This window comes from Chiloscyllium plagiosum, unplaced genomic scaffold (genome assembly GCF_037043375.1).
Source record: "Chiloscyllium plagiosum isolate Xiang-an unplaced genomic scaffold, Cpla_swu_hap1 HiC_scaffold_8, whole genome shotgun sequence".
NCBI classification, from domain to species: Eukaryota; Metazoa; Chordata; class Chondrichthyes; order Orectolobiformes; family Hemiscylliidae; genus Chiloscyllium; species Chiloscyllium plagiosum.
The window spans coordinates 46,307,014-46,332,369 of NW_028270146.1; the positions used below are offsets into that span (position 1 = coordinate 46,307,014).

Consider the following 25,356-nt stretch of genomic DNA (forward strand, 5'->3'; position numbering starts at 1 on the left):
GAAACATAAGAGCAACACTCCAGTCCTATCACATGTATCAAGCTATCAGACGGTATAGTGATATGACACAACCTCACAACATTTTGAAACTGAGTTTGGACCTTTCTGCTAAATAAGGAAAATAACACTGTTTTGGAAAGATAGCTCTTATTTAAAAAATACCTTTGTTAGTTATTTAAAATTGCCTGGTCCCTTCTTCAGACAAAGCCATTAAAATATCAGGTGCAGAAGAAGTACTATTTTCACCAACATTTTCAAATTTACATTTATTTCAATATGATTAATTATAAATTATACAGAACCAAAAGCATGTATGAACAAATGGTTTGTAAATTATAAATAATTTGTTAAAAAAAACTAGGCTTGGAGGACTGCTTGAAAAGCTAATATCTACATTTAAAAAAATGTAAATTATTTAGCGCACCTTTATTCAACATATATTTGTGAGTTCTTTAAAAAAATCAAGTATACATATCTGAAATACTATTACGAAGTATTGTTAAAATGTTGATTTTAAATTAATTTAGTAATTTCATTTTGGTAAGACCAGGTCATTAGACTGTTCAAGTTTTAGCAGGTAACTTATCTACAAAATAATATATTCAAATAAACATAACCATTACATAGAGACAGTAGACCTCCATAATATTAATGTATGAACTTGTCTTGTTCCTGCAGGTTATAGGTTAAATGGTTATCAGGAATGGTATCAAACAGAACCTATACATGTTCTTGAACTTTGACCTTTACCGTTTTTTTTTACGAGAGCAAAATTTTGACCAAATTCATGGCGATGTGAATGGGCAGGGTTCCTGAATGCTAAATTTTTTGACAACTTGCTTCACATTTTCCCCTCTATAATTGTGAATATCTACTATGGAGAGATTGGTTGAAGCAGGCAGAGTGGATTCTGGGGCGTGGAGGGGCAGGAATATCAAGTTTCCAGTTGAATTTATCTTGCACTGTGGAATATATTGTTGCAAAAATGAAAGGAAAGCTTAAGGAAACTCTCAGATAGCATTTTTATGGTAGCTGATTTGCTTGCTAGAATAGTGAGGAAAAATAATAAAAGCTTGTGTTAAAAATCTATGATCATACAGGGAAGATCATGGTATGTAAACTTGTGTTGGAGATGTCCTCATGACTATGTGGATGTTGGCAAGTAAACCCTTATCTGATAACCTGGAAGACTATTTTTTTCCATCCCATCTAACTTCATTATAAAAGATATTAAATTTACTAATAGCCACCCTCTGGATTTGGATCCTCAGCACAGAAGGTTTAATCACAAATACCCCTTTACATTCAAACTTCTCCTGATTCAGGCCTTTCACCCATTATGATGTTGATATACCCCATGATGTCTTATCTACTCCAGCTGCAAGAAGCTGCTGCTAACACAATACCAAGTTTTGTCACCCCAGATCTACAAACATTACATTTGTGCATCCTTTCTGAGAGGCTGGTCTTATGAATCATCTAGTTCAGCAATGTCCTGGTCTATTGTCATTGCCTTTCCACAGCTAAATGTTAAAGCCATTCTCGTCATTCTGCAGAATTTCAGTCTTCTCTTTTTCAAATTTAACTGTCTCCACTAAATTATAATCGCTGCCCAATCGATCATCAACTTGGATACCAAATCCAAATAGTTCATGTGCCTTGCACTGGACATGGTCCCATGCCACAAGAGTAACCTATTGCAAAATCATAGAAGTGATGCTTTTCATCCAATAACATTGATAACAGGACCACACAGAAAGAATACCAATGGTTTCACTGTGAGCTTCCTGCCACTTTCAAGCTCACGCTGGCATTTCAGGTACTTAGAATTTTCCAATTTTCTATCCTCATTCTGTCCTGGACCTCAGGTTAAACTCATATCCTGCTCCCTTACCTCTTTTCCAACTCTCACTGAACTAAACTCATCCATGAAGCCTGCCATATGATCCCCTGACCTGTTGACGAACCTCCTTTTCCCACCATGTGGTCTGGTCCTTGGATCTTTCAAACTATCAAATCCCTTTTTGAAAAAGAAATTTTGGTCCTCTCCATTCTCTGCAATGACCAGCATAACTCCAATACAGTCCTTCTCTCTAATGTCCTAAATCACAGCTACACTATTTCATGTTTGAGCCCTTCTTATTAGGCTTCCATTTTGCCCACAGCAGGGATGATAATGGTCAAAGTTACAAGTATCATTCTTGATATCAGTTGCTCCTGACTTCCTGACTGACTTTGATAACATCAAGTACACGAACCCCACACTCCCGAAGCACTGTGGATTTGTTTCGCTGTTTCCTATTGCAACTTCAGTGGAAAATTGGTTAAATTCTCGGTAAAATAAATAGCTGTTTCTATTTCCAATAAAAGAGATTGGGAAAACCAATAGTGACATTCTACTTTTTCAGTTTCATAGTTCACTTCATGATATTAATCTTTGATTTTACTACTATTGAAAGAGTCATCATCACTAGTTGTGGCAAGGAGGGCTAATAATTGATTAAAAAACTGAAAGAACTGCGGATGCTGTAAATCGGAAACAAAAACAGAAATTGCTGGAAAAGCTCAGCAAGCTTGGCAGCATCTGTGAACAGAAATCAGAATTAACATTTCAGGTCCAGTGACCCTTCCTCAGAACTGACCCTCATCGGACCTGAAATGTAAACTCTGATTTCTCTTCGCAGATGCTGCCAGACCTACTGAGCTTTTCTAGAAACTTCTGTAATAATTGATGAATTCAATTTGGAGGATCCCTGCAGATACCAGAGTCCCTTCTCACCACAAAACTCTGGGCGAAAAGGTTCATTGGGACTTAGTCAATCTGCTACTATTTGAAAGATAAAGTCACCATAGTGCCATAGAATTGTTCCCTCATTGGAGAGGGATGGCGAATGGTGAGTTTAACATGAGGGTCACCACTCCTCAGCTGATATTGAGAAGGTGGGACCTTTAATCGTAACTTCAAGCAGTAAAGGAATTTAACCCATGCTGTTGGTATCACTCTATGTTGCAAACCTGCCATCCAGCCAAATGAGCTAATCAATCTCCACATTGCTTAAGTGGTCAATTAATGATCACTTAAAGGCCTCAACATTAACTCCTCAATTACTTGTCTTCCCCACAGACATAAGAAGTGGCTGTTTTCTTGACTGGGGAACCAGTCTACCTGGTCTATTGGAGAGCTGAAATTTTCCCAATTTGTGGGCAATTGGAGACACAGATAGAGGACAAGGGGGTGGCCTTTGAAAGTACCCATATGCCCTTGCATCTGAATCCTCTTGTCCCATAATCCCTACCCACAAGAAGTGAAAGAGAAAGATCTGCCTTTGTGCTGTTAGATACCCTAAAGAGTAGGTCAGATCAATGGTCTTTAGGACCCAGGAATGCCACCAGCAAGGCCTATAAAGGCCTGAGCTTGTCAGCTCTTAACAAGCTGATTGGTGTGGGATTAATTGAGTTTTCTTGGCAGTGCAGGTAGTGAGTTAGTCAATGGCTAACACGACAACCCCACATTTACCCTCTTAACGCGAAATTCACATTCAGATTCATCATGGCGTGAGCGGAGGCCGTTCAGCAGGCTGGGTCCATATTGGCTGTGTGTGGAGCAAACCAGTCACTCCTGTTACTCTGCTCTGTCCTCATAGCTGTGCAAATTTATTCCCCTCAAATTGCATCCAATTGTAGTTTGAATTAATTAATTCCATCATCCAAGTATGCAGCCAACTCCAGTCCATTATCAAGTATCATTAAAAAATATTCTTCCTCTCTTACTCTCTATATCTCTTGTCAAAAACTTGAAATCTGGTGTTCTTGGACCTTTACTAATTGCCAACAAATACAGCATTTCTTTGTCATTGATATTTAAACCTGTCATAACCTTTTGAACCTCTATCAAAATCTCCTGTCAACATCCTTCTTCAAAAGAGAACAATCCTAGGTGCTATCACCAAATCTTGGGGTTAAAATCCCTCTTTGCCGTCCCTGGAACTATTCTGCTCTGCATTTTTTCAAGGATCCTCTCACCCTTTATAAAGTGTATTGACTAAAACTGGTTGCAGTACTTCAGTTGGGTCCAGAAAGAGCATTATAAAAGTTCAACATAACCCCTCTGCTTTTGTTTGCAATAGATCTATTTATGAAGCCCAAGATTTTATATCTTTTACTAATTACTCTCTGAATATCCTGCCTGGCATGGAAAGACTCCCAGGTTCCCCTTTCCCTATATATTCTTTCGAACTGTGCCATTAAGTTAGTGTTGATTGTCCCCATTTCTTCTGCCAAACTGTATCATCTCACACTTGCATGTGTGAAGTTGTATTTGCCACTTGACTGTCCATTCTGCTAGCATAGCTATGCGCTATTGCAGTCAATTGATTATCATTCTCAGAGCTCATCACACCTGTTTGTACATTACCTTCAGTGCATATTATAATTTTACTCTTGCAATCCAATATCAAAGTCACTTATACATGTCATAAAAAGTATTGATCCTTGGGGAATATCACATCTCTCATTCTACAATACAAAACATAAGGCGAGCACGATACACAATTCACTGTCCTGAAACTATTTTTTAATCCAAGCTACATTGACCCTTCAAGGCTGTTACATTGTAAATATTATATCATGTTCAGTGATTCTTCTCCCACCCCTGTGTGGTACTCTTAGGTGTAGCCCAGGACTTCATGGTTAGATATTACCTCTTCTTCATTTATATACCATCCTTTGACAAAAGTACATGGAGTCAGGTTTCACATTTATAAAAACTGGATATAAATATACAATTTGAACTGTGTTGCATTTCTATTTGTTTATGTTCTTTCCAAAATATGGCTACATTAAAGCAATATATGTTTTGTCCAGAATACATTTTTAACATTGTTGATCTCAAATAGGTCAGAGATGGGGAAAAAGTGCACAGACACCTATTCACATTGATACCTTTCAGCAACTTTAATTTATTGACGGTCAGTCACAAAACAAGTCTTTGAACCTTAATGTTAAAGAATGTACCAATAACTTTCATTTTTAAAAATCTCTACATACATTCCAAATGTAAACCGCATATTTCAACTTTGCTGAAAGTGCGAGCTATATCACCAGCCCTACCTAATACCTTTCCTCTTTTTGTCCTCACAAGGAGACGGCTTTGTTTACAATGGGAAAATATCTATGCATACACCATATTGCTGGGTTGGGGGCGGGGGGTGGCGGATAGAGATGGAGTAGAAGTTGCACAGTCATAGATGTGCAGGCTTTTTCTCTCTGTGAACTGCCTCTGCAGGCTTAGAGTGCATTAGTCAGTGGTTCTGCAGTTAAATTGTAACTGTCCTCAAGACAACAGCTCCTTTCAAGGGAAGGGGGAAGAAAATATGCAGCAGCTTCCACCATCGTGACAACTGGAAGTCAACTCTCACCATGCTTCAGGAACAGATTGACAATCAGATACAAAACAGACTGCGACATAAATTTAAGACACATTATACACAAAGCTTGTGTCAATACAAGGAATTTAGTGCATACAGTATTGATGGTAAACAGTTCATTAAAGCTTATTTTAACTTCACAAAATTATAGGTTGTGTTTACAGATATTTTGTTAGGGTAAACATATAAACAATACTGTACATTACCCTCACTTCACCACAGAGAAACATATTGAAGCCTGTAGAAACCAGGAGCAAGTCTATTTTCTGAAGTGACTGTCAGAACTGTTAAACAATCATGTACCACACACAATGCACCAGTAACCTTGCAGAGGCATGATTTTCCTGAGGTTTAAATAAAATCTTTTGACATTTAACAGAAATGCCAAATCATGGCCTGTAAAAGTGCAGGAACTTCTCTTGCTTTTTTGTTGCAGTTTAAACTTCTGGCAAAAAATCATCCCATGTGTAATATTTGCTGTGACAACCAAGCAAATTTCATGGCAGGAGGCCAGTTTAAATGACCTTCCATTGCATGACACTCATGTCCTTCCCTCCAGTGGAGATCAGCTGACTGTCGTCGTGCAGAAAGTTTACACTGGTTACATGACTGCTGTGTCCTCCATATGTGTGGCTCGGAGCCTGCAAGGTTAAAAGAAGAATATTGATATGTTTGATCAGTTAACTGTGAATTAATGTTGCAAGAAAAATAAAATTATAACTCTCCTGCATCAAAAAGTTGTGAGACAAATGGAGACCTGAGCTTACTTGAATGCTGAAGGGACAGATATCAAACAAGTGCAGCTTTTGCTAATTCACTATGAAGGAATTCAACTGCCACCAACTACAACCTTGCCCACACCATAACCAGGAAACTATCCACCCTTCGGGTCACCAACACTGGGTGGCCGAATTCCTGGCAGCTTACTCACATGATACTAGATGTTATCTACTCATATAACATGTGTCCACAGTTTGGAAACTAGTATTATATTTAGGTTTTATACATTACAAACTTTTCTCGAATTATTCCATCTAAGGAGGACATTAATTAGGCCACTTTTGGAATACTGCGTACAATTCTGGTCTCGCTGCTATAGGAAGGATGTTGTGAAACTTGAAAGGATTCATAAAAGATTTACAAGGATGTTGCCGGGTTTGGACGTTGTGAGCTAGAGGGAGAAGCTGAATCAGCTGGGGCTAGTTTACCTAGAATGACAGAGGATGACGGGTGACCTTGTGGATGGTTATAACATCATGAGGGGTATACATAGGATGAAAAGCTAAGGTCTTTTCCCCAGGGTAGTGAAGTCCAAAACCAGAGGGCATAGATTTAAGGTCAGAGGGGAATGATTTAAAAGGGACCTAAGGGGCAACTTTTTCATGCAGTGATTGGTGCATGTATGAATGAGCTGCCAGAGGAAGGGGTGGAGGCTTGTACAATTACAACATTTAAAAGGCATCTGGATAGGTACATGAATAGGAAAGGTTTAGAGGGATATGGATTAAATCCTGGCAAATGGGACTGGATTAATTTAGAATATCTGGTCAGCATGGACAATTGGACCGAAGAGTCTGTTTCCATGCTGTACAGCTCTATGACTCTAACTATGACAGACCTTTGTGGTCTTTCTTTTATATCTGGAACTTTTCTAAGCTACCTGTATCATTTTATCTGAATCCTACTTTAGTGTTAGATATCCAGTAAGAGAAAGTGAGGACTGCAGATGCTGGAGATAAGAGCTGAAAAATGTGTTGCTGGAAAAGCGCAGCAGGTCAGGCAGCATCCAAGGAGCAGGAGAATCGACGTTTCGGGCATAAGCCCTTCTTCAGGAATGAGGAAGGTGTGCCAAGCAGGCTAAGATAAAAAGTACTCAATACTGGTAGAGCTGAAAATGTGTTGCTGGAAAAGCGCAGCAGGTCAGGCAGCATCCAAGGAGCAGGACAATCGACGTTTCAGGCATGAGCCCTACTTCAGGAATCAATACTGGGAGAGCCATTTTATGAATTCTAAAGGGCCACACCATCTGATCCATGAAAATATTCCCTTTTAAATCTACAGTGCTCATTTCAGTGAAATACTCAGCTGTCTCAGCTGTAAAGGGGTTTGAAACTCTTTGAAATGATGTGTAAAATATATTAATATATACAATGAAGCTTAAATTTCTGAATCTTCTGATGCAAGAATAAGGATAAACAGCAATGCACAAGACACAGGAAGAAATGTAAAAAAGAGAAGATCAGATTTTGCACGCTAAAGAGTTGTATAAATTGGTAAAACATTTAGACCCCATAATCTACGAGTCTTTCCCCATTGCTCCAATTAAACAGCCCACAAAATAGCAGGTACTTAATTAAGCCAAGGCTCCGTCATTTCAAGGTATGCCTATATGTCAGTTAAGGGCAAATCATCCAGCTATCTCTTAAATAGTAAGAGGGCCCAAACAGAATGTGATTTACCTACCACCAGGTGTCACCACTCCTTAGGTTCATTCAAGACTCATTGAATAACTTGCAACTTTGAATGTTGACTGGACACTTATTGGGCTCGGGAAGGTCAGATTGAACAATGAATCCCACAGACTGAGTTGACACCAGAGATTCCATATCTAATTGCTATGCAAGCACTAGAGATATGGCTGAAGTGACACATGGCCAGCATAGCCCATTGTATGGCAATGCTTCTGGCTGACCCACAATTTCTTGCTGTATTGGCTTTTGGCCTTTATTCACTCATTTTGTTAAATGACTGCAGATTCATGACTTAGGCTGCTGAAGCCAATACAACACTTTCCTGATTGCTGTTTTATTAGACAACAATAGATTCAGTTCTCCACTGGAAATTAATGGAGCAGATGGAGCACAAACTCCCAACCAGATCTTATAGAGTCTGACAACATTACATTCGATTGCAGACATCTAATATCTAGAGTCCTGGGAGCACATCACTTAGGTTGACCCTGAAAATATGAATGGATAATAAGGAAAACAACCTAAAGCAGAGAAGAAATGTTGTTTTTCTTCAAAAACTTAAGTTCAACATTAATATGAAGAATTTAGTAAAAGTAAAGTCATACCCTGGCTTGTGAACATGGACATGAAAACAGATGCACTTTGCCAAAGTCATCACCTGTAGACAAAAGTTTTTTATCGTTGGATCTACACACAGCATTGATGTCAGTTCCATCTGATCCTTCAGGCCAGACTCCTGCAACACACAAGGTGCAGTAGATGGTGGTTACAAATTTAGGACTCTTCTGTCTTAGACTTCTAAAACTGTATTTGTTGCCCATGCCTCATTGCCCTTGAGAAGATGGTGGCAAGCAGCCTCTGGAACCACTGCATTCCATCTGGTAGAGGTACATCCACTGTTTTGGAATTGTGATCCAGCAACAGTGAAGGAATAGCGACATAGCTGCAAGTCAGGACATTGCATGGCTTGGAGCAGACCTGCAGGTAGTGGTGTGTCCATGTGCTTGCTGCTCTTGTTCTTTGAGGTGGCTGAGATTGCAGATTTGGAAAGTGCAATCTAAAAAGCCTTAGTGAGTTATTGCAGCACATCCAATAGATAGAATACACTCGAAGTTGGTGATGGGGGACTGAATGTTTAAATTGGTGAATGGGCTGATGAAATGAGCTGCATTGTCCTGGATAGTGTTGAGCTTCTTCAGTGTTGGAGCTCTACACATTCAGGTCAGTGGAGAGTTTTCCATCACATTTACCTGGACTTGGCATTTTTTTAAATAAATATTTTTATTGAGAAAAAGATTTTGAACTTTTTACAAAAGTATAAAATTACTACAAAATAATAGAACAACCTTGCAATGTAACATCAATAACAGTAAACAAACTACTACTCTACACCACAAACAATCTGAGAGGAAAAAAACTCTACACAAACTACAACTCAATAAATAACTAAATCAAAACACAAAGGAATTAAATTAAACCGAATTGAACCAAGGCAAATTACATTAAATTACGTTACATTGTAACACTCAGTGTAATCCCACCAAAGCTCCCTATCACCGAGACCATCAATTGGCATTCCCTTATTTGTTTAGAATTCTTCTTCCCAGGGTCCCCAGGTCACCAGACACAGCCCTTACAGCTACACAAAGGCCTTAACCAATATAGCCAATAAGTCCACATCTATATAGTTCAAAAAGGGCCCCACATCCGATAAAAAAGTTCAGTTTTCTGGTGCACCATACTTGTAAGGAAATCCAGGGAGACGTACTCCATGAGTAACCTACACCGAGAGTCCTGGGGGATTTTCCGATACCCAGCTCTTCAGAATGTTCTTCCTTGCACAAAATGAAAGAATATTAAACAGTTTCTTCCCATGCGCGTCCAAAGAGGGGAGATTTGACAAACCCACGAGGAGGGACACCAGATCTACTTTGACCTCGGTTCCCAGGACCCATTCCAGAACACTCACTAAAGTGCCCCAATACCTACGAAGCTTGCGTCATGACCACAAGCAATGAGTAAGAGTACCAACATCTATTTAACATTTTGGGCACATTGGGGACGCTCCTGTTTTAAATTTCACAAACCGCTCCAGTGCCAAATAAACCCTGTGGAGTATCTTCAACTGCATAGCCTGTGTCCTATTGCAAATCAAAATCTTCCTTATGTTCTCACAAATACCCTCCCACTCCTCTGGTGAGATCTCCATCCCCAAATCCTGAGCATAGATTCCACACAACCGCTTGATGTCCCGTGAGACACGACCTCCTAATAAATGATAGAGGGTGCTGACCAAGAGAGTGCCCGTGGACTGAAGCACTCTCCTCTTCATATCTGACTTACAGGGACTAACCATTAATGTAGTTTTTTTTCTGCATAAAGTCCCTAATCTGAAAGAGGTCCCTCCTAAATAGCTCAGCTGTTTGAAGGACATCATGACCTCCCCATCAAATAAATCTCCCAAACAGGAAATTCCTCTGGACTCCCAGAGCCGAAAGCCAGAATCTATCGCTCCCGGCCAGAATCCTACCAATCCTACTATTGAAGTAAAAGGGGAAGTTTTTTTGTAAATTGCCCTCACTTTGTCGCATCATTCTCTATGCTTTAACCGTGTTAAGGGCAATCGAGTTTCTGCAGTGGTCTATTACAGTCCTCATCTTGTCCATGAACATTAGATTAATGAGGGGACATTTCGCCTGGGAGGCCTCGATGTCCAGCCAGATTGACCGCAGATCCTGGCCAGCCCAATCAGCCACATAGAACAGCAGGGAACTTAGTTATTTCTTAAAGTCTGGAAAATCCACACTCCCTATCCCCTGCGGAAGATGCAATTTGGCAAGCATAATAAGAGACCGCCTGTGACACCAGATAAAAGGGATAAGCCAACTGTTAAGTCTTATAGTGCTTGTCTATACTTCACTATATAACACTGCCACCCACCTGGCAAAGACCCCTCCAAGGCCAATCCATTCCAGCACATAAAAGAGGCACGGCCAGTCCACCCAGTCAAATATTTTCTCTGCATCCAGGGAGACTACCAAGCCTGGAAACACCCTTGCTGGCACACATAAGTCATATTTAGCACTCTCCTAATACTATTAGAGGATCTGCGATCCCTAATAAACCTGTCTAGGTAGGTATTTACAATGAAGGGCACGACCTTCTCCAGCCTCAACGCCAACATTTTTGACAAAATGTTAAAGTCCACGTTTAATAATGATATGGGTCTATACGAAGTGCAATCCTCTGGGGCTTTCCCTCTCTTGAGAATAAGAGAAATATTTGCTTCACTCAGAGAGGATGGGAGACAGTCCTGATTGTACGAGTAAGTGGATCGGCCAGACGTCTATAAACTTCTTATAAAACTCATTCAGAAATCCATCTGGGCCGGGCGCCTTACCACTCTGGAGCTGCCTCACCGCCTCCTGTATCTCTTGGATTATCAGAGGGACATTCAAAAGAGATGCCTGCTCTGAAGTTACACCTGGGAGATCCAAGGTCTTAAAAAAGTACTTCATCTTCGCCAATCTGCCCTCACAGCACTCCGACCGGTACAACCCAGAGTAGAACATCCTGAATGCTGCATTAATCTTTTTGGGATTGCAGGTGATAGTACCAGAACCCTCTCTAATGGATGTGATGGATAGGGGGTACTCTTCCTTCTGGCCAAATACGCCAAATACCTACCCAGTTTATTACCATACTTGAATAACCTCTGTTTCACAAAGGAAGTCTCCCTCTTTGCTGTCTAGGTGAATGCAGCATTCAGAGCACCCTAAAGGACTGTAATCCACTGCATCTTAGTTACAGACGGTCTGTCAAAGTATGCAGTCTCAGATGCCTTCAGCCGAGCCTCGAGCAAACGTTGCTGCTCTCCCCTCTTACACTTCCGGGTTGCCGAATAAGAAATAGGCAAGCCCCTTGCATAGTCCTTGGCAGTTTGCCAGAGCACCGACGGATTACTGATCGTAAACTAATTAATGACCCAGAAAATTTTTAAATTCTCACAAAAAATACTCAATGAAGTTGTTATCTTTCAGGAGGAAAGGATCCATACACCAATGCTGCAAGCCTGTCCCATCGTCACTGGCCTTAACCTCCATGTACACTGCTGCATGATCGGAAATGGCTATGTTCCCAATTCTACAGGACAGCACCGAGTTCAAAAAGGCCGATGGGGCAAAAAATATATCAATCCTAGTGTAGCACTTGTGTGGGTTAGAAAAAAAGGTGAAGTCCTTACCCTCAGGGTGAAGACATTTCCACTCATTCACCAACCCCAGCTCCCTTACATTAGATTAGATTACTTACATTAGATTACTTACAGTGTGGAAACAGGCCCTTCGGCCCAACAAGTCCACACCGACCCGCCGAAGCGTAACCCACCCATACCCCTACATTTACCCCTTTACCTAACACTACGGGCAATTTAGCATGGCCAATTCACCTGACTTGCACATCTTTGGACTGTGGGAGGAAACCGGAGCACCCGGAGGAAACCCACGCAGACACGAGGAGAACGTGCAAACTCCACACAGTCAGTCGCCTGAGTTGGGAATTGAACCCGGGTCTCTGGCGCTGCGAGGCAGCAGTGCTAACCACTGTGCCACCGTGCCGCTCCCTGTTGAGGTCCACCAGCTGCCTGGATTGCGGGAACACACCCGTGAGATCCCTAGGCATCCTATCCACCTTGGGGTCCATAAGTTGGTAAAGGTCTTTCTCTATAATTGCATGACGCACTCCAAGGACCATCAGCCTGGAGAGTGCATTCATTAAGAATTTGAGGGGGGTGTGCCAGAGGACAATATACATTCAAAACCCCATACTTCTCTCTATGTATTAAAGCTTTAAGGATCAGAAAGCGCCCACATTCATCCTTAATTTGGTCTAACAACAGAAATGGTAGATTCTTCTGAATGGGTATAGCTACTCCTCCACCTTTTCGAACTAAAGGATGAAAAGAATCACCTGGCCGAACCCTCCCTGCTGTAACTTTAAGTGCTCCTTATCGGTTAGATGTGTTTCTTGCAGCAAGGCTACATCGACCCTTTCCTTTCTAAGGCTTGAAAGCATTTTTCTCTTAATCGGTGAATGACTCCCCTTAATGTTCCAGGTGCACCATTCAAACCAGCAATTAGCCATAGCCATCCGACACAGTCTGTGACCCCTCTGGGAGGAAGAACCTCATTTATAGCGTGCTGAGTGAAAACAGTAAACAGTTCATATAAACTTGAAAATACAACTACAAAAACTACCAAATCAAAACTTTTAACAACTCCTTCTACAATGAACCAACATATAACACAAATAAAAGGAGACTTGCCCACAGGGGGCACCCACACTACTCACTAACCTCTCCATGGCTCTTTCTCACTGAAGCCACACCCCAAACCCAAAAAGAACAAAATATATAAAAGTCACACACATCTTACAACAAGAAAATCAAAAGTGGACGTTCAACCCATCCATACTTCGACTCTAGGCAGTTTTATTAATAATGAATGAACCCCCCCCACACGGTACTAAACAAAGAGAGAAACAAAAAGGGAATGATAGAAAAACAAAGGATAATGGGAGGGGAGAAAGAAGGGAGAGGAGAGAGAAAGAAGTAAAAGGGAAGACCCTCACATATTAAAAAGACAAAACCAGGTAAACCAGGCAAACTACAGAGAAAACAAAGTGAACACAATTGTCCATATTATTTGAGCCACCAGTTTATTTTCAGTTGTCCAGGAAGTCTTTTCCGGTGAGTCAAAATTAAACATGAACCCTCCGTGGCTGAAACGTAATATTGCCAGATATCTTACAGAGAACTAAATATTCAAGTCCCTCAGCCTCTGTTTTGCCTCATCAAAGGCCTTCCTCTTAGAGCACGGCTGCAAAAAAGTCTTTAAAGAACATAATTCTTGATTCTTTATATACTTGAGCCTGTGGATCCTTCCCCAGTGCTCTAACAGCTTCCAGCATCATTTCCTATTCTCTATAATGCTGGAGTAGCAGTAGGACCAGGTGGGGACGCTGGTCCAACCCGGGCCTGTGCACTGCGACCCGGTGGGCCCACTCGACCTGCACCCCGTCCGCCTCGACGTCCATCTTCAAAAACTGCAAGAGCCATTCCTCCAAGAAGCTGATCAGCTGGTCTCCCTCTTTCCACTCGCAGTGACTTTTGAAGTTGTCAAACTGCTTGACTAAGGCCCGTACCTGTCGCTCCAAGGTCTGGACCCGGCCCTCCATGGTTTTGGAAGCTGTAGCCCGCTGCTCTGACTCCATGCTGGATCTCCTGGTCATGCTTCTGCAGCATGGCCAAGATTGGTTCCAGCCTGGTCCAGGTCTCCTCTATCGCTGAATCGATCTTCACTCCGAGTTTCATGAACTCCGAGACCAGGCTCTGCTCCACAGGTAAGACCCCAGGAACGTTCACAGAGGCCACGGGCTTGTCCGGTATTGCAGGAGAGTGCCATACTCGTTGTGATCCTCGTGGTCCTTTTCCCTTAGTCATTTTTGTTTCTTTAAAAAAAGCACTGAAACTAATAAATAACAGTTCTAGGGGCTTAAAACCAGCGATTTACACCACAATGGGTAAAAAGGCACTACTTTGTCTGGGTTTCTGGGCAGAGCTTAGCAGGGCAGACCTACTGGATTGCCGCCATCTTGGATCTCCCAGCGGACTTGGCATTTTAAGTATTCATCCAGATGCTTCTTAAATTTTGCAAGAGTATCTGCCTCTACCACCCTCTCAGGTAGCATATTTCACCCTTTGAAATTAGAATCCCTACAGCCCAACAAGTCCACACTGACCCTCTAATGAGTAACCCACCCAGACCCAATCCCTTACTGTATATTAACTCCTGACTAATGCACCTAACCTACATATCCCTGAATACTATCATGGCCAATTTAGCGAACTGGCACATCTTTAGATTGTGGGAAGAAACCCCGCAGACATGAGGAGAACGTGCAAACAGACAGTCGCCCATGGCTGGAATTGAACCCAGGTCTTTGGCGCTATGAGGCAACAGTGCTAACCACTGAGCCACTGTGCTGTCCCCTGGGTGAAAGAATCTTTTCTCATATCTCTGCTAAACCACTTGCTCCTCACCTTAAACATATGCCCTCTGGTCTTAGACACATCTGCCCTGGGGTAGAGATTCTCATAATCTACCCCGGCTATGCCTTTCATAATTTTGTAAACCTCACCAGATCCTCCTTCTCTGCTCCAAGGAAAACAAACCCAGCTCATCCAGTCTCTCCTCATAACTGACACTTTTCACCCCAGGTAACATCCTAGTGAATATCCTCTCTGCACCCTCTCCAGTGCAATCACATCCTTCCAAAAGTGTGGCGACCAGGACAGCACACAGAGATCTAATCAATGTGAGTTGTGACAAGATGGCCTTGCTCCTATACTCTACACCCCAGGCAAGTACCTCATATACCTTCTTCACCATCCGGTCTACCTGTGCTGGCACCTTCAGGGATCTATGGACATGTACACACAGGTCCCTTTGTTCCTCAGTACTCCCTACGAACCTACCATTCATTTGTATATCTTCCCTGATTAGATCTCCCAAAATACATCACCTTGCACTTATCAGGATTAAATTCTATTTGCCATTGCTTTGCCCAATTTACCAGCTAATCAATATCAGACCGTAGCCTGAGATCATCCTCCTAATTATCAATAAACCACCAATTTTCATGTCTTCTGCAAATTTACTAATTATACCATTATATTCACATCCTAGACACTAAGGTACATAAATAGCAAAGGTGCCAGCACTGATCCTTGTGGCACACTGCTAATCGCAGCCTTCCAATTATAAAAACAACATTCCACATCACTCTTTACCTTCTATCTGCAAGACAATTCTGGACCGTATTTGCCAATTTGCTTTAGATCCCATTAGCTCTTACCTTCTGAACTGGCCTTCTGTGTGAACCCTGTCAAAGGCCTTACTGAAGTCCATGCACACCACGTCAACTGCATTACCTTTATCAATATATTCAGTCACTTTTTCAAAAACCTCAATTAAATTAGTCAGACAACATCACTTCCTACTAAATAAGTGCTGAGTGTCCCTGATCAATCACTCCCTTTCCAAGGATTGATTAATCCTGTCCTTCAGAATCTTTTCCAATAACTTCCCCACCACTGACATCAGACTAACTGGTCTATAATTACCTGGCCTCTCCCTGCTGCCCTTCCTGAACAAAGGGACCACATTATGTTCCCAATTCCTTCGTCTCCGCCGCATCTGCTCCCAGGAGGACCAGTTCCAATATCATACAACCCAGATGGCCTCCTTCTTCAAAGACCGCAATTTCCCCCCAGACGTGATCGACGATGCCCTCCACTGCATCTCCTCCACTTCCAGCTCCTCCGCCCTTGAGCCCCGCCCCTCCAATCGCCACCAGGCCAGAACCCCACTGGTCCTCACCTACCACCCCACCAATTTCCATATACATCGTTTCATCTGTCGTCATTTCCGCCACCTCCAAATGGACCCCACCACCAGAGATATATTTCCCTCCCCTCCCCTATCAACGTTCCGAAAAGTCCACTCCCTCCGTGACTCCCTCGTCAGGTCTATACCCCTCTCCACTCCCGGCACCTTCCCCTGCAACCACCAGAAATGCAAAACTTGCGCCCACACCTCCCCCCTTACTTCCCTCCAAGGCCCCAAGGGATCCTTCCATATCCGCCACAAATTCACCTGCACCTCCACACACATCATTTACTGCATCCGCTGCACCTGATGTGGCCTCCTCTATATTGGGGAGACAGGCCGCCTACTTGCGGAACGTTTCAGAGAACACCTCTGGGACACCCGGACCAACCAACCCAACCACCCCGTGGCTCAACACTTCAACTCCCCCTCTCACTCCACCAAGGACATGCAGGTCCTTGGACTCCTCCATCGCCAGACCATAGCAACACGACGGCTGGAGGAAGAGCGCCTCATCTTCCGCCTAGGAACCCTCCAACTACAAGGGATGAACTCAGATTTCTCCAGTTTCCTCATTTCCCCTCCCCTCACCTTGTCTCAGTCCCAACCCTCAAACTCAGCACCACCTTCCTAACCTGCAATCTTCTTCCCGACCTCTCCACCCCCACCCCTACTCCGGCTTATCACTCACACCTTAACCTCCTTCCACCTATCGCATTTCCAACGCCCCTCCTCCAAGTCCCTCCTCCCTACCTTTTATCTTAGCCTGCTGGACACACTCTCCTCATTCCTGAAGAAGAGCTCATGCCTGAAACATCGATTCTCGTGCTCCTTGGATGCTGCCTGACCTGCTGCGCTTTTCCAGCAACACATTTTCAACCACATTATGTGACAATTATATGGCTTTGAGAGGTGTATTTTGTCCTTATTTTTAAAGAGAGCCTTTGAGCCAGAGGTGCCAAGTTAATTCTTTCAAGCCAATCATCTGGCACTTCATCTGTGGCCAGCACGGCGCCAGCAAACACTTCCCTTGCCTCCCATAGCATCCTGGGATACAGCTCATCAGGCCCTAGCGATTTGTGCAACTGTATGTCCATTAAAATACCGAATACCTCCTTCTTATTAATCTTAACATATTCAACAATCTCATATCGCAGCTACAATGTCACTCATTTGTGAATACAGATGAGAAATATTTGTTTAAGACCTCACCTTCCTGAGGCTCCATGCACTGGTTACCCCTCTGGTCTCTAATAGGTCCCACCCTTTCCCTGGTAATCCTCTTCCTCTTAAAATATTCATAAAAAACCATGGTGTTTTTCTTGATCCCATCTGCCAAAGATATTTTCTGAACCCTCTTTGCCCTCCTAATTTCCTTTTCAAGCAACCTCCTACACTCTCTATACTTTTGAAGGTCCTTCCATGTTTTTGATGTGACATATGCTTCCTTCTTTTTCTTTATCAAACTCTCGATATCCCTGATATCCAGGGTTCCGTGGATGTGCTGCCCTTGCCCTACACTCTTAGAAGAACATGTTGGTTGTGAATTCTTATTGTACTACTTTTAAAAGACTCTCACTATTCAAATGGAGACCTACTTGCAAGTAGCTGCTCCCAGTCTACGTTTGCCAGATCCTGTCTAATGACACTGAGTTGGCCTTCACCCAGTTTAGACACTTAATTTCTGCACTATCATTACTCCTATCCGTAATTACTTTTAACAATGTTTTCTTTATTTTCTTAGTTCCCCAAAATTTCCCTTTCTCATCCATTAGAGAAATTATGGAAAATAGCTGCAGTAGCACACTCTTTAGAACAATCAGCTAAAAATGTTTTGCTTTATGTTCACCTAAGGACATGAATGTAAATATGTATTCATCCAGATGTAATTTTTAATGCTTCATTTGCCCTTTAGCAGTCTCTGCTTTAGACGATATCATTGTCTTACATTATTCCAGTAGTTGGAACTGGTATCCTGTCGAGTCAAAATATACAGTTCACCTGACCAGTCAAGCTTCTAAGTACTCCATTTTTTTCTAGTTATAACCTTATAACTATAGCTCTGTGATAGCCTAGTAGATTAAAAAGTATGGCAGTAACACTCTCTTAATAAGATTATTGCTTTAAAATTGGATTTATCTTATAAGTAATAGATATTATAAATTCCACAGTAATTATAATCCATTAAGAAATCATCAACATGTATCATGAAGATGTCTGAAAGCGTTGTATATGATTCCAATAAAGTATTATGCCATCCCCCTTTAACTGAGCACAACCTATTTGCAGCATAGCAGATCTCACCATAATTACAATATCCTTAAAGTTCATTAAGGCCATCATTGCATTTGTTTGTTTTCCATAGATTTTCTTCCACATTTCCTGCCTCTTTAGATATTTTCAGAAGTACTTATATTTGAAAAATATTGCTTTGCAGAAACGCAGGTTTTATGTCAAATGGCCGAAACTGAACGTGTGACGAAAAAAAAGCAACAAATATTTTAAGCTTTGATTTCCAGCTGTGGGAGAAGCCATTCCAACAACTGTGTTACCAAGCCACTCTTCAAAATCCACAACATCTCACCATGTTCTAGCCTTAGAGCTCTCTACAAGGGACTTCTTCAGTATAAATGTGACAAGGTTGATTAACCCTTATCTGGAACTTCAAAATAAACTCCAAACTCACTCCAACTGTCCCCTTTATTTTACCTCTCTTACTATCTTATCTTCAGACAATCAAGCTGCTTTGTCCAGGTCAGTGTTAAGCTTCTTGTTCAGACAGGTGGAGAATATTGCATCATATTCCTGATATGTGCCTTGTAGATGGAAGAGAGACAGTTAGGAATCAGGAGGTGAGTTACTTGCCACAGAATTTCTAGCCTTTGCCCTGCTCTTGTAGCCACAGTATTTATATGACTAGTCCAGTTCAGTTTCTTGTCAATGGTAACCCCAGGATATTGATAGTGGGAGATTCAGCAATGGATGGTAGTTAGATTCTCCCTTCTTGGGAATGCTCACTGCCTGGCACTTGTATGGCATGAATGCTACTTGCCATTTATCAGCCCAGGCCTTGTCAAGGATTGCTTCAGTTTCTGAGGTGTTGCAAATGGCGGTGAACATTGTGCAATCAATGGCAAACAGGTTGACGTCTGACCTTATGATGGAGAGAAGGTCATTGATGAAGCTGTCGAAAATGTTTTGACCTTGTTCACTACCCTGAGAAACTCCTGTTGTGATGTCCTGGACAGAGATGATTGACTTCCCGCAACCACAACTATCTTCCTTTGAGCCAGGTATGACTGTGGAGAGTTTTTCTTCTAATTCCCATTGAAATAGTTTTGCCGGAGTTCACTGAAGTTACACTCAGTGTGACCTTGATGTCAAGGGTAGGCAGAATGGAATTCACCTCTAGAATTCAACTCTTTTGGCCATGTTTGGACCAAGGCTGTATGAGGTCAGGAGTCTAATTTCAATTTGCCAGTGTCTTTTCCTGTAAGTCACACAGTTGCCATATTTCTCCATTCAGTAGAAGCCACTGGAATATATGTCATGAGCTCCCTGTCTGGACAATGGGCCTGTGGCTCTATTTTCTCATATTACACAATCCAGTCTTTGACTGCATTCCACTGATCAGGATCCTCATCACAAAACACAAGAGCACATGAAGTTCAAAGTATCTTGCTTACTTCTATCAGATCCTCAGAGTGAGATTTCATAATAGTAATTGTGATTGATCACAAGGAATGAATGTTAACAGTTTGAGTACATGTTTGATCAGTCATTCCCCATTACCTTATCAGGACCTTTTGGTTTCCTGTAACCTATTGTTTTATTTTTACACTTAATGTCCTAAATTCGAGTCTACCTTAGATGGTTTCATATACTGGGCAAGATTGTCACTCATGAGGTGGAAGCTCAAATCCAGAAATTTCCTAAATGTTCGGGTACAGCCTCAGAGGAAAGTGAGTGCTGATATAGCAGATTGGACGACCCCCATTGGCCCCAATGTACTAAAGGCTGTTAGACCTTCCAGTGTTCTCCACTTATCCCGCACCATGCTGTCTCCATGGCCAGATGTCATCTCTATGCCTGCTTAAGTAGTATGTACAATGTATAAAATTAATGATCCATATAATAATATTTAAATGCTGATTAAAGAAATCCATTCGTAAATCTACTTTGAAGAACACCGCTGCTTTTACAATCTTATTAATGTCTCACTGAGACATTGTCATTCATAGTTTCAATAAAGAAGCTTTACCCTGCTTCACCAATATCGTCCAAATAAACATATAGATATTGAAAATACAGATCAAAGAAAGAATAACGTTTTCTAATCTCATAAAATTGTCATTCAATCAATGCTAACTCTACTTCAGCCTATGTAAACTGACAGCTGTTGAGCGAACCATTAATGAGTTTCAGAGCTCAGCTACGCCTTTATTCTGAGACTGTCTTGAGAAACAGACATCAAGGCACCTGCTTTGTTGATATAATTGTCGGATGATTTGATTATGAATGCTTGACTGAGTTCCAAAGATGCACTTCCCAACTCAGTCATCACAGTTTCAAACACAATTGAAACACAATTGAATCCACTGTTAATGCCCATCAATATAATAAAATACAGATAAGATACTATTAATATAAATTCTATAATCTGCAGGCTCAAAGTATCAGGCAGCAACACTAGAGCACAAGATAGCATGTACCACCATAACACCAGGCAGCACTATTGCTAGAGTAGGAGACACTTTACAGTATCAAAATATCAGATAACCATAAGTCATTCTTATATTTGTTGCTACAGTAAAGTTTCAGTGTTGTTGTAAGTGTTCATACTAAAGATGAATGAGCACAATACTTACCAAAAACATGAAATCCTAATGTGCAGGTATAAGTGGCCCACTCAACATCCCTGACCTGCTCAACACTCACCACTTGCTTGCAGACTGATGGCATCCCTGTCCGTGAAAAACAAAGTAAAATTCTAGGATTCAATCACATTGGAGTGAATGGTAAGTAACGAATATTATCACTCTGCTCTGTATTCCGCAGGCTACTCTAGAATCATTTTAAGCCATAAAGCAAGACATTCAAGACACTAAACATGCTTCCGTCAGGTTATCCTTATGATGGGAATATTTACTGTTATAGCACAAATCATACAAATCCATTTAAATGCAGACTGAAATCATGAGGACTAACTTTAACTCACTCAAAATCCATTCATTTGCACGATTTAAATGGAATCCACAACAGTATCAATATCCAAAATGAGAATAAGTCTTAACAAGTAAATGCCTACCTCTATTTGTTAGATAATCTCCCAGACTTCACTAACACCTTCATTACCTTGCAATCTCTACCATATAGAAAGTCAAGGACAAGTATGTGCCTGAGAACACTATCTAATTTACCCCTCAAGTCACACACCATCCCAAACTGAACTTATTTTGCACTTCTTTAATAAAGCAAGGTCAAAATGTTGGAATGCACAGCTAACAGCACTGAGGCTTGCTAACACACTCAAAATCTCTGGAATGAATAAGAAAAGTAAAAGAAAGCTTGCAGTAGATATTAATATCTGTCTATCAACCCTCGCCCTCAGATAATAAGTGTTTATATTTTTAATGGCCTGTGGGTTGTAGGAGAAGCAATGCTAGTGTTATGATCCCAGCTGATTTTATTACTGGACAAATCAGATCCCAAACTGAATTCTGGTTTGATGGATCATTTTTTGTTTGTATTATTTAGTAAGGTGATCCTTCACTGAAATACCAGTGTACAGTGCTTCAGATTTGGTTTTAACAATCAAGTATAAGTTTAGTATGTGAAAGAAATAAAGATAATATAGAATAAACCAAGCTACTTTGTATGATACAAATTGAAATATTTCACACAGTAAAAATACATTCCCATCTATTCCAACCTCATAGCTTTACAGTAATCTGACAATGCACAATGTTTGCTTCTCTATCATAATTATAGATTTAATTTAACTGTTGCTTTCAATTCCTGGCCTTGAGAATTTGGTATCCTCTTTCTTAACAAGTCACACAATTGATCTTAGACTTTCTCAATATGAATTACTCCTTCAGGATTCCAACGTAGTCTGGTACTTTCAAAGTAAAATCCTTAGTCTAAGGTAACCTGTTTCCCAGAGTTCGAAATTAACTTCTTTCTCTAGATGAAAATATTTCTTGCACCGAACTTCAAGCAGGACCTCTGCAAACCTTCTTTCCACGCTATGGGATTTTCCTCTGAGAGAAAAAAAATCCTGATCCTTCTAAACAGAAAACAAGCTAATAGTCCTGGATGTTCATTCCGTAAATGTTAATTCTTTTACTCATAAAACTTTTCCAATGCAAACAAAGACCCATTACCACTTCAGGAGCACTGTCCCTCATACTTTTTTTTAAAAAGATCATGGCTTCAGAATTATTGACAAACTAATCACTAAACAGCTCATGCACACAAGACCAAAACCCACATGCTACTTGTTCAAAATTCAAACTCTAAAATAAATTATATTAAAAATATATATAAATGCACACTTTGTATTACATTTGGGTTAATGGTCAAAACATACAATTATACAGAATAAATGGATCAGCACCTTCTGTTGATTATACATACATATTTAAACACAAATCTGCTGTTCAATAAATCTGTTGCTCCACAAACAGCAGTACTTTGTAGATTCAACATTATGACCACTTGTAGGTGAGAAGTTGTAGTCTTTACCCACTTATTACCCATGAAACATGCCTTAAAAAGTTATAGCTCGTGCATTGGGTTTAAGAACATTTTTAACAGTGCATTATGTCATACTGCCAAAATAAATGTTCTGGCCCCAAAACGTTTACGGGTGTGGAATTCCATTCCTTCAGAAATTAATTGGTGTTGGACATAATAAAAATTAATAACACTTAATAAAATGTGTTAACTACATTTTTGTCTCTCTCATGGTTAAACCTTTCTTTACCATTAGTTTACTCTCTACCTGCGATTTTACATCGAGTTAAAGGGGAAGAAGCACCCAACTGTCAGCTTGTCCATTTGGTGGATGGGGTCAATCGCAACCGTGGATTGTGTTGAATCCTAGGGACAAGAGTGAGGTACCGATCTTGCAGAGCTAGAGGAATGGGACTAGCAGTGAACCAGTAGAAGCATTCCTGTTTCGTCTGGCCCAAAGCAGTGTTTGAAAAACTCTGAACATTTCCTGGAATTGGTTACTTCTCTCTGTTTACTTACTGGGGCTCTAGACCTAGGAAAACTGTTCAGTTAGAGTTTAAGGTTGAAAATTAATATGTGGCTGACAGCCTCATTATAATAGTTAAATACCAAACCAAGCCGGCTGAGTGCACCTTAGTCAACTGCAACCCCCAACCTCTATCCCACCTACATTAAAACTAGAGGCAGGTTGGAGGTGGGTTATGTTTGGATTTGAGATTTTTTGAATTTTCACATCCCACACTGACCCAAGTGTACTAATTTTTGGGAGTTACACTTCTTATTTGTGAGGATTCTTCAACTGGACTGGAGAGAACATTGTTGCTTGCCCTGCTCATACAAAAAATGTAGAGAGTTTCATAATTAAAAAGATTTCTACGTATTGTAGATTACTGTTGAAAATACCACAAAAAACTCTTTGGACAACTGTAACCACACTGCAAATTTTTGTACTGTAAGCACGTAATCAAATAGTGGGGGCTGTTTCTCCACCATTGTAAAAGAACGGACCAGCATATTAATAGAGTTAACTGTTTTATGAATTTATCCCATGGTGAGCGAGTCCCATGTTAAGATTAACTAAGACATTTCCGTTTAACATCAATAGGGGATGCTCTAATCTAGCCTTTGACTTTATTTTGTCACTTGCTGCAACAGTTGTTTGGAATCAAACTTGTGTTGTGGAGCATTGCCAGAACTGGGGCCTACACAACTTAAAGCAGTGATGGCCTGTGGTGAAGCGAGTTAAATTGAGGGTGCACAAGGTGGCATAATTGAAGGAACACAGGGGTTTCCAGGGGGTTGTCAGGCTGAAGATGGTAGGATGATGCTGTGAGGGTATGAAAGCAAGGATGAGAATTTTAATATTCAGGTATTGCAAATGTCTCTCACTTACTTTTTGGTCACATGAATTGTCCTTTTAAAAATAACTTACAAATCAAACTAACTTTAATTTAGAATATAGAAAATGTATATACTCACAATACAAGATCTCATAGTCTCCCGAATTAGACATTAAATACTGTGAGTCAGTTGACCAGTCAAGATGTGTGATAAAACTTGAGTGACCCTATTGGTGGGGTGGGGTAGGGGTTTGTCAGAGGAAACAGAATGACATCTTGATTATACATAATCCCACTAGCACACTCGACCTCTGTGCTAGTATTTGAAATATTACATACATCTTATAAGGCAAGCTCTGCACAATTATCAATGCCTTCAGTGAAATTTTTTACAGGACTATAAAAGGTGCTGGTTCTAAAGTGAGTGAGTAATATGAATGGGATTAGTGTAAAAGGGCTGCTATTGGATCAGCTGCTCATCATACACTCCCAATCTTCATTTCTAATGGGTTTTCTCATGGATGAACTGAAACCATTTCCAGTGTATACCGACACCTAATGGATGGAGTAAAGCTAGATTTTCAGAAGGTAGGCAATTGATTCACAAAACTAAAACACGTGATAAGAGGTAATGTAATGATTGCATAACAGACAGAGAACAGCGAGCAGGAATAACTGGGTTATTCTCACACTGGCAGGTTGTGACTAGCAGAGTACCTCAAGGATCAGTACTTGGGTCCCAACTGTTCACACAGATATATATTAATATACTTATCAATGACTTGCATTTAGAGTCTTAGAGTCAAAGAGATGTACAGCACAGAAACAGACCTTTCGGTCCAACTCATCCATGCTGACCAGATATCCCAACCCAATCTAGTCCCATCTGCCAGCACCCGGCCCATATCTGTCCAAACCCTTCCTATTCATATAC

General features: G+C 41.0%; 1 protein-coding gene across 10 annotated transcripts in view; it reads right to left on the minus strand.

The window, feature by feature from the left end:
• Nucleotides 1-4,938: 4,938 nt before the first annotated feature.
• Nucleotides 4,939-25,356, minus strand: part of LOC122553527 (echinoderm microtubule-associated protein-like 1) — a 291,564-nt gene continuing 271,146 nt past the window's right edge. For all 10 annotated transcript variants that reach the window (XM_043697435.2, XM_043697438.2, XM_087989779.1 and 7 more), the window contains 4 exons: nucleotides 24,562-24,649; nucleotides 21,213-21,308; nucleotides 8,503-8,633; nucleotides 4,939-6,067 (listed from right to left, as the gene is read on the minus strand). In XM_043697435.2, coding sequence (XP_043553370.1) covers nucleotides 5,942-6,067; nucleotides 8,503-8,633; nucleotides 21,213-21,308; nucleotides 24,562-24,649 — 441 coding nt within the window. In that variant the 3' untranslated portion in view covers nucleotides 4,939-5,941. The remainder of the gene's footprint in view (nucleotides 6,068-8,502; nucleotides 8,634-21,212; nucleotides 21,309-24,561; nucleotides 24,650-25,356) is intronic.